General features: G+C 35.3%; 2 protein-coding genes and 1 long non-coding RNA gene across 3 annotated transcripts; all 3 read left to right on the forward strand.

Annotated features, from left to right (window-relative positions):
• Positions 1 to 1552: 1552 nt before the first annotated feature.
• On the forward strand, positions 1553 to 2817 carry LOC145911488 (uncharacterized). The gene is made up of 4 exons (XM_082998853.1): positions 1553 to 1804; positions 2022 to 2166; positions 2315 to 2421; positions 2543 to 2817. The coding sequence occupies exons 1-4, from the start codon at positions 1553 to 1555 to the stop codon at positions 2807 to 2809; spliced, it is 771 nt and encodes a 256-aa protein (XP_082854979.1). The 3' UTR covers positions 2810 to 2817.
• Positions 2818 to 7398: 4581 nt separating this feature from the next.
• Positions 7399 to 8329, forward strand: LOC145912205 (uncharacterized). Its single transcript, XR_014403274.1, has 2 exons — positions 7399 to 7604; positions 7716 to 8329. It is a non-coding gene; the product is annotated as an uncharacterized LOC145912205 (long non-coding RNA).
• An 891-nt stretch (positions 8330 to 9220) lies between these two features.
• On the forward strand, positions 9221 to 15328 carry LOC145910259 (uncharacterized). The gene is made up of 16 exons (XM_082997319.1): positions 9221 to 9416; positions 9620 to 9717; positions 9800 to 9882; positions 10136 to 10281; positions 10341 to 10413; positions 10565 to 10701; positions 10972 to 11136; positions 11781 to 11904; positions 12115 to 12193; positions 12436 to 12532; positions 12777 to 12916; positions 13128 to 13247; positions 13579 to 13710; positions 14111 to 14236; positions 14358 to 14487; positions 14856 to 15328. The coding sequence occupies exons 1-16, from the start codon at positions 9233 to 9235 to the stop codon at positions 14906 to 14908; spliced, it is 1887 nt and encodes a 628-aa protein (XP_082853445.1). The 5' UTR covers positions 9221 to 9232; the 3' UTR covers positions 14909 to 15328.
• The last annotated feature ends 364 nt before the right edge of the window (positions 15329 to 15692 follow it).

Consider the following 15692-nt stretch of genomic DNA (forward strand, 5'->3'; position numbering starts at 1 on the left):
TACCTGAACTCGAAGAAAAGAAGACGATATTCGACTTTACCGAAGAACAACAACTGGTGACAACTGTACAGAACTAACATGTTACTTGTACATACTTTGTATTATAAATGACGACGAAATTCTATGAATTTCTACAATCGTAAAAACTTTTATTGTATTTTTTTGTGCTGACAGCAAACAATGCTCGTTTATGATTTCTATGACACATATCACACCTGTGATTGATTTAATGACTTTCCACAAGTCATGACACAAGTTTCTGAACGAAACTTATATATTTGTAGCTTACTTTGTGACAATGCCAATATGTTCAAAGCACTGGCAAGACAATGACTATTGGTCTGAAAATGTTGTTTTTGACAAAATCTTTGAATCGTGCAAACTATTTTGACGAACATATCCCAAATATGTGGATATGTTTATTTACCATCATATTGTTTTGACAACACGGCCATTGGCCAATGAGTTGTTTACTGCATGTGGTTTTGTGACGAAAATATTTCAGTTTTCAATGTATTTTGACGCAAAGTCATCTTGACTTCATACCATTCTATTGACAATTTCGCTTCTTTTAATTGGCGAAAGTTACCATGACAACGTTGCCTTGGGCGCAATGACTTTTATCAACGACCACCGCATGTTTGTGTGGATTTACGTCTCAATTTCTCTTAATCCCATTTACTTGATGTCATGCAAGACATGACAGTGACATGTGCTCGTGCATGGCATGAAATATTATGACGACGGATTGTAAATTATCCAACCTTGACAATTGCTGATATTCAGCAAATACAATGTTTATTGTGCGAATGTTTTTCAAATTTGACACTTTTTTTTTGACCACACTTTTTTCGAGTGCATGTGATAATGACGTCACTGATGTGTTTGACTTTTGTTTTGACATTGAACATTGTGGAAATAAAATTTAGTAAAAAAACAAAAGTATGATTTTGTAAACATACCGACGGGATGCTTAGAGGAAGTGCTCAGTCGCGTTGCAAAATAAACCTAGAACGAGACTAACCTATTGTAACTAGCGCAGGAGCGCCACCCAATGACAGCCATAACACTCTTTAAAAAAACAAATTTTAAAGTACGGCGTTTAACGACATGTCACAACAAATAACGTTGGTTTCTTTTTTCATCATTGATATTTTTGTTTACAAAGCGCCACAAAGTTTTTCTCAAAGTTTAGTATTTTTTGTAGGCTAATTATTGTTTTGTTGTGGGGGTTAGAATAATGGGAATTCCCCTGAAGCGTTGACCCCTCACCGAAAGTTTGCAAACAAAATAATTTTTGTGTGAGAACTTTTGCAATATTTCAACAAATGCACAAAACCATGATGGTTGCGTTGGCGCGAATCTTTGTGTAGCTTTGTAAACAAAAACAACCAATTACAGGCAAGAATGAATTGACACAATCTAATTACACGTTTTTTTCAGGCAAACTGAAATAAGTCACATCCATACACCTGTAGTTTACACGAAAGTTTGTTATGGTTTTTATATGTTGCAGTTGTTCATGTGTTAGCCAAGCACATACTCTTATAGAATGAAGGTGATTTTAGCTGGATATTCGAAGACTGGGACCAAAAGTGTTAATGCTGCTTTTGGGATATTGGGGTTGAACACATATGACTACATTGATAATTATTACTACTTGTATAAGGAGTGGATGAAAATATTTCATGGCAAAGCAACTCATAATGACATTCGGAAGATGTTTGAAGGTGTTGATGCACTCACAGATTGTCCAAGTTCATTTTATTGGGAAGAATTGTTGGAGGCATTTCCTGAGGCAAAGGTACTGAACTGATATTGTGTAATATGCAAAGTTATTTCAACCAAGTGATTTGTGGTCCATAATTGTGTAGTTAAGGTGCCTTCATTGAAAGAGTTTTAAAAATGTTGGGGTAACTGTTAATTTCTGTTTGCATCAAAAAAGCAAAATTTTATGGTAATTTGACATAATTTAAAAACAACTTTTTTGTTTGTTACTTTATTTTTAATCTACATTTCAGATCATTCTTACCATAAGAGATGAAGATGCATGGTATCAAAGCCTAATGAGACAATTTGATGTATCCAATAGAAACTTCATCCCACTGATGTTAAACACATTTTGGATTCCAGGTTACTTTCGAATGGGATTTCGGCAATACACAAGTAAATATCTTGTAAAAATAGCATTCTTAGTAACCTGGAATAAACCTTCTGAACTAATGGCTAATATTTTCTGTTATGCCTCATAAAATTCCTTTTTTATGAACTTTCATAAAATTAATAAAGTTCTAATTTCAATAATATTTTGTAGGAAGATTTTATGGGGAACCTAAACCATGGCCATCAAGTTGGGTGGTTCCCCACCATGAAAAGTTACTGCGTGCTTACTACAGGCAACATAACCAGGATATAATAAAGGTATATTTTAATATGTGTACCAAACTATTTGCACTGACAACATTGAATCGTGAATTGTTTGCGATGCTTAGTGGTTTTGTAATTCTACAGCAAGTGTAACTTGCACCTACTTGCCATATAGAAAGTGCCAAAAGACAAATTGCTCGTGTACAAAGTATCTGAAGGTTGGGAACCACTATGTGAATTTCTGGGTGTAGAAATCCCCAAACAACCATTTCCTCACAAGAACCAGAGGGCAACCATTTACAAGGAATGGTTGGAATCAAATTCCATTATTCGAAGGATAATTGTACAAAGTGCTGCTTCCATGTTGTTCATTTTTGCGTGTGCAGGGTACGCAGGTTACCGTCTGTACAACTCGAACACGTGGAAAACCTTTCTGGCTTAACAGTTCCTATAATAATCGCTGTATGCTGTTTGATTAATAATTGAGCTGTGGTGGTTTCAGGGTATTCATGTCTATGCAATATTGTGACAGTTGTTCACTTGTTGTGAACATGCTTCGCAGCTTGTTATAATTTTATTAATTTTAATCCATTGCAAGAAACCGTTCCAACCTCATTCGTATATGCTTCAATTCAGTAGCCTTAAAATGTCGACTGTATACTTTTTTCTATTTTGTAACTTTTGTGGGCTTTAATTGACCATTGAAACGTACTTTTTATTTTATTTTCCGTTGTATGCAATGTAGACAGCATTTTGTCACAACAATCAAATTAATACGAAACCGAAACATTACAAAGCAATCGAATACGAACACAGTAGAGCGTTCGACGTCTGTTACAAATTCGCGAGATGCGAAAAAGTCAAAACCTTTTTATACATTTATGTAATCGTCATAATTATGTGTACAATCAGCTTTCGAAGAAAAAGCTCGTTGTCATGTAAGGATGAATGCGAAAGTAGCAAATAGTTAAAAAAGTTAAAGCAAGAGCTTTTGTCAAATCAACATACAATGGCGTGCTTTAAATGCACTTGTCTTGACATGTAGGTAAAATTGCTAAGTGGCAATTTTGTCATTAGATGAAAGCTATTTCGCGTAAAATCGCAAAATGTTGTCCTTGATAATAATGTGCTGGAATAAGCTTGAAAGTAAGCATGGTCATAAATGTTACAAGCAAAATACAATAAGACGTAAAAAGTATGCCAACAGCACATTACGTCAGTCACAGCAACAAGTAATAATACAAAGGAATGCTTCATTAATATTTTAATTGGAAAAATCCAATTCGTCTCAAGTATAAATAACGTGTAGCATGTAGATATCGGTTAAATACCGTCGTTGTAAGTTCATGTACAAATGAATGTGTGGTGAAAATGTTGCTGTACATTCGAAGTCGTCACAACTGTTGGTTTACAGATGGTTTCCGCAATCGTCTTTCTATTTTGATCACTTTCACTTGTCGAAATCTCTTCGATTACTTCTGCAAATTGAAAAATACAAGCGATTAAAAATACTGCAACATATTAATGTGCGGGTTGTATTTATGTAACTATGACACCCTTGAAATGTTGTAAGTTTGCATTCGAGCTCTTACCTTCTCATATGAATAGAAGATTTTGATTGACATCATGTTGAAATAACTTCAACGTGAATATGATAGCATGGATGTTTCCATTTGATCTTTGGTTTCAATTAGAAACATCAAGTCACTCCCTCCATTGGGAAATCAGCTTCACTTTCTTTGCTTCTCATCATTTCTGCAAAGTTATTCTTCTTCTCTTGCTGTTGTTGCGTCGAAGAAGCGAGTTTGTCGAATGATTTCCAACCCGAAGTCTTCTGTATTTATAGGAAAGCAACAATGGATGATGGGGATGAGATCCACCGTCGAACGAAGCTTCCCTCAGCTTTCTCACTTGCTCTATAGGTCTTCTGGTGTAGATTACAGTGTCCTGTGTAAGTTGTCCGGCGCCAATCATGTCTAACAAGTGCCGAGTCAGACCCACGTGAGTAAGAAATTGCGTCTCGTGGCGGTTCCACGACATACAATGGGACGTCGGTGTTGATTTCAACTTAACAAACATTCTGGGGGCAACCCTGTTTATTGCTGCAAGTTGTTGCCAGGTATGTTGACATGGCGAATGGTTCACGACATGATTTCCACGCGGCTATCTCAATTTGCTGGCTAATTACTCTTTTATCTGCGAATGCTTGCTTGTGAATTTGAAGTTTAATTGCGAATATGAAAATATTCATATGATAAGCAGTGTGGAGCCAATATGCAGCTTATACACAATGAAAATATTCATTCAAAACATCAAAAGGTCACCTTACATCATCACTGATGTTTCAGTTTACAAGATCAGAAACAGAATAATATTAAACTTTGATCATTGTTGAATTGAATAGATTGCATCACTAGAACTACTTCTGCACAATATGTTCATATCATTCCGCCAATGTATGTTTATATGAATTCTCGCCCATCATTACTTGTACAAAACGTAGACCTGAGTCCATCTCTCTGTTATTGCTTTAATTTTTTCCCAGATGAAAGTTTAACAAATCGTATTTTGTTTTTTTAATAAATTTTATTTCCACAATGTTCAATGTTAGAACAAAAATGTCAAACACATCAGTGACGTCATTATCACATGCACTCGAAAAAAGCGTGGTCGAAAACCAAACTCGAAAAACATTCGCACAATAAACATTGTATTTGCTGAATATCAGCAATGGTCAAGTTTGGATCATTTACAATCCGTTGTCATAATATTTCATGCCATACACGAGCACATGTCACTGTCATGTCTTGCACGACATCAAGTAAATGGGATTGAGAGAAATTGAGACGTAAATCCACACAAACATGCGGTGGTCGTTAATAAAACTAATTGCGCCCAAATGCAACGTTGTCATGGTAACTTTCGCCAATTAAAAGAAGCGAAATTGTCAATAGAATGGTATAAAGCCAAGATGACTTCTCGTTAAAATACATTGAAAACTGAATTATTTTCGTCACAAAACCACATGCAGTAAAAAGCTCATTGGCCAATGGCCGTGTTGTCAAAACAATATGATGGTAAATAAACATATCCACATATTTGGGATATGTTCGTCAAAATAGTTTGCACGATTTCATCGATTTTGTCAAAAACAACATTTTCAAACCAATAGTCATTGTCTTGCCAGTGCTTTGAACATATTGGCATTGTCACAAAGTAAGCTACAAACATATAAGTTTCGTTCAGAAACTTGTGTCATGACTTGTGGAAAGTCATTAAATCAATCACAGGTGTGATATGTGTCATAGAAATCATAAACGAGCATTGTTTGCTGTCAGCACAAAAAAATACAACAAAAGTTTTTACGATTGTAGAAATTCATAGAATTTCGTCGTCATTTATAATACAAAGTATGTACAAGTAACATGTTAGTTCTGTACAGTTGTCACCAGTTGTTGTTCTTCGGTAGTCGAATATCGTCTTCTTTTCTTCGAGTTCAGGTAGTTTCCCCAACGAGATACTTGTGTCGAACCAATGTAAGACGCATTTATTTTGTCTTGATTCAATCTCTGCAAAATTACAAATATTGTTCAAATAGAAGTCCCATCATCAAATCAATTCTACAATTTTTTACATGATTTATGTCAGGTTTATCAACAAATAATTACAATAACTTGTCACGTCTTTAATTGTTGTTGCTCTCACCTCAAAATCGTTGTGACGAATTCATGTGAGCAACAGCTCCAATTGGCGGATAACTGTTGTGTAAACTTAATTGTTTCCACTTAGTCGCATGTTTCTGCTTCTTTGTAGTTGCTGAATGATGCAAACTAACAGAAACATCAAGTCACTCCCTCCATTGGGAAATGAGCTTCTTTTTCTTTGCTTCTCATCATTTCTGCAAAGTTTTTCTTCTTCTTTTGCTGTTGTTGCGTCGAAGAAGCGAGTTTGTCGAATGTTTCCAACCCGAAGCCTTCTGTATTTATAGGAAAGCAACAATGGATGATGGGAATGAGATCCACCGTCGAATGAAGCTTCCCTCAGCTTTCCCACTTGCTCTATAGGTCTTCTGGTGTAGATTACAGTGTCCTGTGTATGTTGTCCGGCGCCAATCATGTCTAACAAGTGTCGAGTCAGACCCACGTGAGTAAGAAATCGCGTCTCGTGGCGGTTCCACGACATACAATGGGACGTCGGTGTTGATTTCAACTAAACAAACATTCTGGGGGCAATCCTGTTTATTGCTGCAAGTTGTTGCCAGGTATGTTGACATGACGAATGGTTCACGACATGATTTCCACGCGACTATCTAGTATTCCTTTGTGTTACCACATATTTATAGATAGCTGAAGCAAACAGCAGGTTCAACAAAGTACTCTCATGGGTTCGCCCTTCTCCCTGCATTTTATCTTTCCAACGTTTCGTTGACCCAATTTCTCCCTCGAATTAGCAGAAAGAAATTTGACGTTTGCACACAATTATGATGCAACAATAAAGTTGTAAAATTGTTCTATTTCACAATCGTATTTTGACCGAACATGAAAACAAAATCATCATAAACATTCGTGGAAAGTTTCAAGCATATTTTTGTCGAAATTTATCGATTAAATACGTCATTATTGGCAACAAGCACGCGTTCTCTTTGTCACAAAACCTAATTCAAACGTCACACTATCTGTTATTATCACGTTGTTGCCTCATAATTGCACCTTTGAACCAATGGCGCAAAGGCTAAACTCATACCCCGCCTGTGCGGTGAAATCGACACCTCCAAGCAATTGTCTTTCGTGGAAACGACGAACAACTTTCGTTCCGTTCGCGTGGGACTCCTTTCAGTAGATTTGTTGAAGCATCAGATGCTTCATAAACAAGACGCATCATCATAACGCTGTAATCTACACCAGAAGACCTATAGAGCAAGTGGGAAAGCTGAGGGAAGCTTCGTTCGACGGTGGATCTCATTCCCATCATCCATTGTTGCTTTCCTATAAATACAGAAGGCTTCGGGTTGAAAATCATTCGACAAACTCGCTTCTTCGACGCAACAACAGCAACAGAAGAAGAATAAATTTGCAGAAATGATGAGAAGCAAAAAAAAAGAAGCTCATTTCCCAATGGAGGGAGTGACTTGATGTTTCTAATTGAAACCAAAGATCAAATGGAAACATCCATGCTATCATATTAACGTTGAAGTTATTTCAACATGATGTCGTTCTAAATCTTCTGCTATTAAGAAGGTAAGAGCTCGAATGCAAACTTACAACATTTCAAGGGTGTCATAGTTACATAACAAAGCCTCCTTTAATATGTTGCAGTATTTTTAATCGCTTGTGTTTTTCAATTTGCAGAAGTAATCGAAGCGATTTCGACAAGTGAAAGTGATCAAAATAGAAAGACGATTGCGGAAACCATCTGCAACCAACGGTTGTGACGACTTCGAATGTGCAGCAACGTTTTCACCACACATTCATTTGTACAAAAAAACTTACAACGACGGTATTTTACTGATACGTACTTGCTACATGTTATTTATACTTGAGACGAATTGGATTTTTCCAATTAAAATATTAATGACGCATCCCTTTGCACTATTATTTGTTATTGTGACTGACGTAATGTGCTGTTGACATACTTTTTACGTCTTATTGTATTTTGCTTGTAACATTTATGACCATGCTTACTTTCAAGCTTATTCCAGCACATTATTATCATGGACAACATTTTGCGATTTCACGCGAAATATCTTTCATTTAATGACAAAATTGCCAGTTTGCAATTTTCACTACATGTCAAGACAAGTGTATTTAAAGCACGCCATTGTATGTTGATTCGACAAAAGCTCTTGCTTCAACTTTTTTCGACTATTTGCTACTTTCGCATTCATCCTTACATGACAACGAGCTTTTTCTTCGAAAGCTGATTGTAAACATAATTATGACGATTACATAAATGTATAAAAAGGTTTTGACTTTTTCGCATCTCGCGAATTTGTTACAGACGTCGAACGCTCTGTTGTGTTCGTATTCGATTGCTTTGTAATGTTTCGGTTTCGTGTTAATTTGATTGTTGTGACAAAATGTTGTCTACATTGCTTACAACGGATAATAAAACAAAATAAAAAGTTATTTATTTAATGAGTTGAAGCACACAAAAGTTACAATGTAGATTAAAGTACACAGTTGACATTGTAGGGAATTCAAGCATAATACAGATGGCGACGGAACGGCAATATAATCATGACAAAAAGATGCTTTTTCTGAAACAACTATTACAACCAGTAAGAATGATTTATCATCAGCACCACCTGCTACGCGATCGTGCACCGCCATCCGTAATTTTTTTAAATTGTTTGTTATTGTTGTCGCGAGGTGGCGCAACTGCGCTTGTTACGATTGGTTTGTTTTTATTCCTGTTTATTTCTCCATGCGACCAAACATTTCCTTTGAACATTCTTTCGGGGTCGGCAGAAGTGTAGTCTGTAGTTTACTGTGGGTAAAAAGTGTATCTTTTCTTAGGCACTTTGACTGTAACGAACTTATGTGATTGTTTGTTGTTGTGTTCGTAGCTTGTTTGTTGCCTTGGTTACGTGAAGCCTTGATTCTGGTGTAATTTTATGCAACTTTCTAAATAGTAATTTTATAAGACTTTGTGGTTCGTTTTTTGAAAAACTGATATCGTCAACTAATTGTTCGTGAAACAATTAAGTAATGGTTAGGCACATATTATTTTGAAAAGCATACTTTTACTATCAAATATATGTTAATGTTATTATGTGTATCAGTAATCAATGCATCTAACATGGTGTCAATCTTATTGTTCTTGTTTATACAATCGTGGAATGATTTTCAGAATTGTAGTTTAGAGAATGGGAATTAAAACGATAGCAGTGATTGAAAAAGGTGCGGGAGTCAAGGTTGGGAAGTTTGATGCAACGTACGATGCAGGTGTAAATGGGACGGAGGTTTTCAACAATCATTTCACAAAACCATGCAGTGAAATATTGTCTGGAATTAATCTTTGTGTTCTTCAGATTGGCAAAGTTGACGAAGGTGACAAATAAAAAAAGATTTTCTAAATTTACATTTCGTTTTCTTTGAAGGAAAATGTTTGTGAATTGGGATTTCTGGTGAAAATTGTATTTGACTCCAATATTTTCACCATGGTTTGGGTCTAAGTTAGTAAAGTGTTGGAATCTGTGAAGATACACCCTTTGAAAATACTTGCATAAAAAAGCATTATTTGGCTTTTTCAGAAAATGTTGCAATTGAAGAATGCATATCAGCACTTTTCAAGGGTCTTCAAAAAGATGTGAATAAAACAGAGTTTCTTGTTGCTGCTTCAATGCTGGAGGTAATTTTCATAAAACTACGATTGTGATCAAATTCCCCCAGCTTTCCTTTGATTAGTTTTGTTGAGTATTTATATCTTACAGGTAACAAGTGATGATCAGTTACATGATTTGTTAAACCCACACTCTCGAAACTTGGATATCCAAACTCATTCTAATAATAGAGTGTGAGTATAGTTGTTGTAAATGATTCACTTCACATAACCTCTGTATTGAGTTTATGGCACAAAGAACGTAATTTGTAAAATATTCAAAGCTAGCATGCAGATAGAATACAACAGAGGACCAAAAATTTCTACCAGTTTTCATACAAAGTGTTACTAAGTGTGTTATTTTGCTTAAGCTGTCTATTAATTTATTAGCTTCTATTATTTGCTGGTCGTGTTGATAAGCATATGAATGTATTTCTGTTATGCACAGGTTTGTCAATGGAATTTCTTCATTGCTTTGCGACAACTCCTCGGATCTGTTGAAGTTTTGTGAAGATGGAAAGGAAATATCAAAATTTCTTCGTCACAATAATTACGGCACCGTGTTTTCTGTCAAAGTTTTGCAGAGAAGAAAAGGTTGGATTTGTTGTAAATCTAGTGAAATGAGAAGCAGCCTAAATATTGTTTTGTTCCAGATAAACCAGATAAGGAAATGGTGTCAGAGTTACATTTCATCACAATAAACATTACAAAGAAAAACTCGGAAAGGTACTGACTGTTACCTAGAGAAAAAAATCCGGGCTTGCTTTTAGTCCAAAATAAATGCTAAGTTGAACCTGCCGAAGGCTATGAATAGCCAAGGCCAAACTTAAAATTCACTCGTTTACCAAATATACTAAATGTTTGTTCTTTGTTTTAGTTTAAAAAGAGATCTTGGCGCAGTAGCTCAGAAGATAAAACCATCGCTACAAAACGTTCTCACTTTTACAAACCTTCTCACTGACTTGCTTCAGGGACATAACAATGTATTTGTAATTGCCTCCGTCAATGCCAGTAGTAAGTTATGTATTGAATTAAACTACATGTATATAATACATAATGCAAATTTGAGGTAACAAATATATGTACATATGCAGGTGACCAAAAAAAACTCTATATTTTTAGTAAATATTATATCTTTCCACTCCTATTCCAGACTTAGTTATGCCCAAACTAAAACACTATATAAAAACAATATATTTTTTCATGTATTTAAATCTAAAAAAGACTGATGTTTTTTAGTGCAAGGTAAGATTTATACACTACAATTGTATTTTTGCTTCGTAGGTTCTCAACTTTTTGCCCCACTTCTTCCACAAGTTGAAGGTTTATCTGGACTGGGAAGCTCTCCCAAATCCCAGGGTGGTAACAATGCAGTTGTTATGCAACAATTGAGGCAAGAAATTGACAAAATTCGAAACAGACTTGCCAAACAATCACCACCTAATAAGAGTAAGTGTCTGCGTCCTGTTGTTTTCCCAAAAACGTTTTGTGTCAAACTTGATTGAACCCTTTAGAATACAGATCATATTTTATTATACTATATTTAATGTTATGTTTTTTACTGTCATTGTTTAGAATTGTCAAGTAAGATTGGTTTTTGTCAAGTTTATCATCAGAATAGTGATTACATTAACAGAAAGTACTTCTTAAGTTTTTAAAAAAATTGTGTATCTTTTTGGTACAACAATCAAATGTAATAAGTGCAAACAAATTTGTTGAACCAAATGTTGAACTTTTTTCACTTATATCCATGCCTGACCAAATACACAGACATTGTTTGTTTACCATCACTGTTAGCTGTTCCCCGTCTCCATTGTTCACTGTTTGGATTCTCCAAAACAAAAGACAAACAAACTTGTCGACATGCTATGACTTGTCTGGCACCCAGTGGCATATTTGAACAACTTAATGTTGTTTCAAATAGTAAAAATATCTGCAAAGATGTCGCTTATTGTACATGGTTAATTAGGAAATCTTCATTTTTCCAAGTTCGCACATAAAGGTTAAGGGAAATTGTGTTTACGTTCACCTACATTTGTTAATTATGTTCATGCTTAGAGCAGTTTTACACAAATAAACTGTTTTTGCTGTAGATGATTTGTCACATATGGAGAAACTTCTCAGGGATTTGGATGAAACAAAACATTCGTCGTGGGATCAAACAATTCTCAGATCTGAGCAGTTCTATGAGGAAAGAAAAACAAGCTTTGCCAACAAGTAGATGCATAAAAAATTAAAAAAAAAAAAAATGGTTTTGATCTGAAATTATATACCTGTTGTTGATTGTTTTAATTTTTTTATCACAATAGAGTATTTAACAAGCCAAGTAGCTTGGTGTTATATACAAACTTATTTGTTGCATTACTTACGTCTATTTTCAGGATGTTTCTTACACTTTTGTTAAATCGAGTAATTTTACCTCATTAGGGGACTGATGCACATACTTCAATCATCACAATCAGCTAATAGAGAAAACCTGATTAAATATCAGAAAGCAAAAGAAAAGGTTTGTCAATTATTAGTGTTTGCATTTCTGTAGTTTCTGCTGCACTTTTTGTGACAGAAAACAACTTTTAGAAACCAAAGACAGATACGAATACTGCAGAATTCGAATAATATTTGCAAATGTTTAAATATAAACGTTAAATATTGTTGTTTTTTTGTTGTTACAAATCACTTTATACCATATAATTCTAAAAAACATATTGATGGCGTCTTATATAATAAATAAATAATATTTTTGTGCAGTTAAGTGCAGAATACAAAGCTCAACGACAAGTTGTTGACAAAGTATCCCATGAGCTCAGGGTTCAAGTTGACAAATACACACAACTTGTCCAAGGAGGTGGGTGTGTTTAATCTTCATATTCTTTTAAATGCTACTTTAGAACTGGCATTGAAACAGCTTGTGTTTTTTGAATGAAGGTTTAAGCCTTGTGTAAAAATGATTTGCTCGATAGTTTTGGTGATATTTTACTTTGTTTGAAATTCTTGTAGTTTCCAAAACACTGTTGTTGAGTTGTGCAATCGCCCCAACAAAATTTGGACACTTTTTTTTCCCAATTACATAGGAAGAATGTATTTTTCAGATAAACAATCAGGAGAAACCACGAAGCTAGTTTCACAAATCCAACAAATGAAGGAACAACTTCGGAAGGAAAATGAGAAGTTGAATCAGACACAAGAGAAAATAAAGGATGTCAATGAGAAGTTGGATCGGGAGAGACAGGTATCCATCACCATATTTTTATTGTCACTGATGACTTTTTTTTTAAGTAATTGTTCAAGAGTTAAGATGGTTATTTTTTATTGTTTTTTTGTGGCATTAAAACAAACAAAATGATGTGAGATTTACGATTATTTGCCTTTATCATGGATTGAATACCAATGTAAACGCATACATGGTGTATGAAACCTCCCTTAACATTATTACATCACAGATAGGAGTTGAGGAATCGTCCTCCACGTTCGATGTTGCGTTCCAGTCCATGGTTGAAGACAGACAGAAAACAAAACAAGAGAATGAACAGATGGTAGAAGACCAACTCCAGAAAATGAAGGTTTGCTTTATTACACAACAGTGTTTCCCCAAACTTTTTATCTAGAGCTGTTTTATATTTTCTAATCATTACCACCACATAGTTATAAGGAAATGTTATGAAGACTTTATAATCACATGTTGTACGTTATAAAAATACAAATCAGGAAAAACAACTTTTGCAACTTAAAGAAACTTGAATAATGCAAATATATTTAATTGTTATGTGGACTGTGTTCTCCACTTAATGGTAGAATTAGGAGCACAGGTTTTATCTGGAAACCTGGCAAAACTAAGAATTACTAATTGCAATTGTAGTTTTTACATCAAATCACTTTCTTTAAATACTACAGATGCAAGTTGAACACGACAAAGCAGACATCAAGATTAAGTTGACTTCATCTTCTATGAGCAACCAAGAGATTACAGAAGCTGCAATGGAGCTTGCAACATTGCGGGCTGAGAAGTCTGTCATGACAACGCAGGTTTGTTTAAATTGGACCTTGGGCGCCTAGAAAAAATGATGGCCTTTCCAGTGTATATCTAAGGCAGGTAGGCAACATATTATGACCAAACATGAAGATTTGGCCCCTCCCAACCCTGGGAAACACGGAATCACGAGATGACCTTGCCCTAAAACTTGTTTGTGTGAAAACTGAACTTGAACGATTGTTTTGCGAATAAATCATGGGAGTTTAATGCAAAAACTCGTCACAGGTCACTACAAAACACGTGACTATGTATTTAGAATGGACGGTATTTTGGGATTTACCAAACTTGTACCAAAACTTTCCACAGATATTTGAAAATGTTGCTAGTTGAACACAAACATTGGAATGACTTTTATCCGGGGATTTTACTGATTTCTTTTCCGTTCTGTCGCAGCTGGAGTCTTACAAGCGTGAGCAGACGCAAATGGAAGAACACATGAGGATATTAGCTGAGAAACACGCACGCGAACTCGAAATCCAACAACTACAAAACTTACAGACGTTCCGCGCATACAGGGAGGTGAGTGACGTCATCACTGTGTTGTCCACATCGTGAAGCGATTCTGATCATACGGTTTCAAACCATACGTATGGTGTTAACCATTCACTTTAATGTGGTTTATTCTGCGCGACCTTGTCAGGTGTTCGAGGAGTTCAAGGTCGAACTTGAGAATCGATGGCGGGGTCTCCTTGATGATGCGATACAAGATGCAGTTTTCCTCAATGCGAGGAACGAGGAGTTGATGCAGAAGAACTCAGCACTCAAACGAGGTATAAAAATACATGCTCCCAACATTGGCAGTAAATTTGGTTTATGATAGAATGTTTGGAGGCGTAATAATAATATCAGCACTCACTGGCCAGTGCCAAAAGCAGTTTTTGCTCAAGGGTATTTTAGAAAATGTGCTTTGGGGGAAAACCTCACGTTTTGGAAAGCATAAAAAACTCTTTGAGTGAACCGAGCATTCAGAATAAAAGAATCCGAAAGTGTTGCTTGTATATACGGTTATCTCCTGTTGTCCTTGAAACTTTACCAATCTAATTAAATATGAGACCTAGAAAACCTGATCGTGTACGCTGGATAACAAGGGTTCGATTCCCAGTGCGGTAACACCAGTTCAACTATCCACTTACTTTAGAACTCGATGGAATGAAGGACGACCGGAGCATCAAGCAAGGGTTAAAGTCTTAGAAATCTCCATCATGTAGTTTCCGTAGTTCTTCAATCACAACAAGCCTTTCATGTATTTCCCACACAGCACTTTCATCACTTCATTCCGCCCAATGTGATAAATTCGCGCAAATCAATTTATTTTTTGTTTGTTTTTCACTGTCCTTCACCTGTTCCTTTGTAATAATTATAGTAGAGTTTTATGGCTGTTCTGATAAACTTTGCTTGATAAAGATTTTTTACATTGCTTACGCGCTGGCACTACTTGGGCGCACTTTTTCCACGACTTTCACTCAGTGAAAAAGTGAATGCAGTATTTTTAAGTGAAGATTGTTGGTTAAAAAAATCGTTTTTTGTGACTTCGATATTTTCTGCGCTCTGCGATTTTTCCACGTGTCACTGTATTTTGTAACAGTAGTTCCTTAACAAAATAAAACAAAAGCGGAAGATATTTCTGTACTATTTGTTCAGTATTGGTTTCCTGTCGCATAAAATATATATTACTAGGCAAGTTTCTACAAAGAAAAGGAAGTACGTTTTTCTGTGAACAATTTTGAATGTGTTTAATTTAAATTTTAATCGTGTCAAAAAATAAATATTTTTCGTTTTGCTTCATTAGTTTCGTGTTCGTTACGGTTGAGTGACTTATTTGTCATAATCAAAATAAAAATAATTCTTGATGAAATGCAATTTACTACAAGGAAATGGATTGTTTTCTTTTATTTTCATTTATTTTGAAAGCTTTTGTTACTTTAGTTACTTGTTGTCATAGTTTTACACATAATTAAACTATATTTAAGCGCCC

Source organism: Ascidia mentula, chromosome 8 (genome assembly GCF_947561715.1).
Source record: "Ascidia mentula chromosome 8, kaAscMent1.1, whole genome shotgun sequence".
Taxonomy (NCBI): domain Eukaryota; kingdom Metazoa; phylum Chordata; class Ascidiacea; order Phlebobranchia; family Ascidiidae; genus Ascidia; species Ascidia mentula.

Excerpts from the sequence above, each read along its gene's own strand:
- LOC145911488 (XM_082998853.1), top strand. The coding sequence starts at position 1,553 with ATGAAGGTGATTTTAGCTGGATATTCGAAGACTGGGACCAAAAGTGTT. Across the intron at positions 1,805-2,021 it reads AGGCATTTCCTGAGGCAAAG|ATCATTCTTACCATAAGAGA; the intron begins GTACTGAACTGA and ends TCTACATTTCAG. Across the intron at positions 2,167-2,314 it reads GGGATTTCGGCAATACACAA|GAAGATTTTATGGGGAACCT; the intron begins GTAAATATCTTG and ends AATATTTTGTAG.
- LOC145910259 (XM_082997319.1), top strand. The coding sequence starts at position 9,233 with ATGGGAATTAAAACGATAGCAGTGATTGAAAAAGGTGCGGGAGTCAAG. Across the intron at positions 11,905-12,114 it reads AAAACAAGCTTTGCCAACAA|GGGACTGATGCACATACTTC; the intron begins GTAGATGCATAA and ends TTACCTCATTAG. Across the intron at positions 12,917-13,127 it reads AGTTGGATCGGGAGAGACAG|ATAGGAGTTGAGGAATCGTC; the intron begins GTATCCATCACC and ends ATTACATCACAG.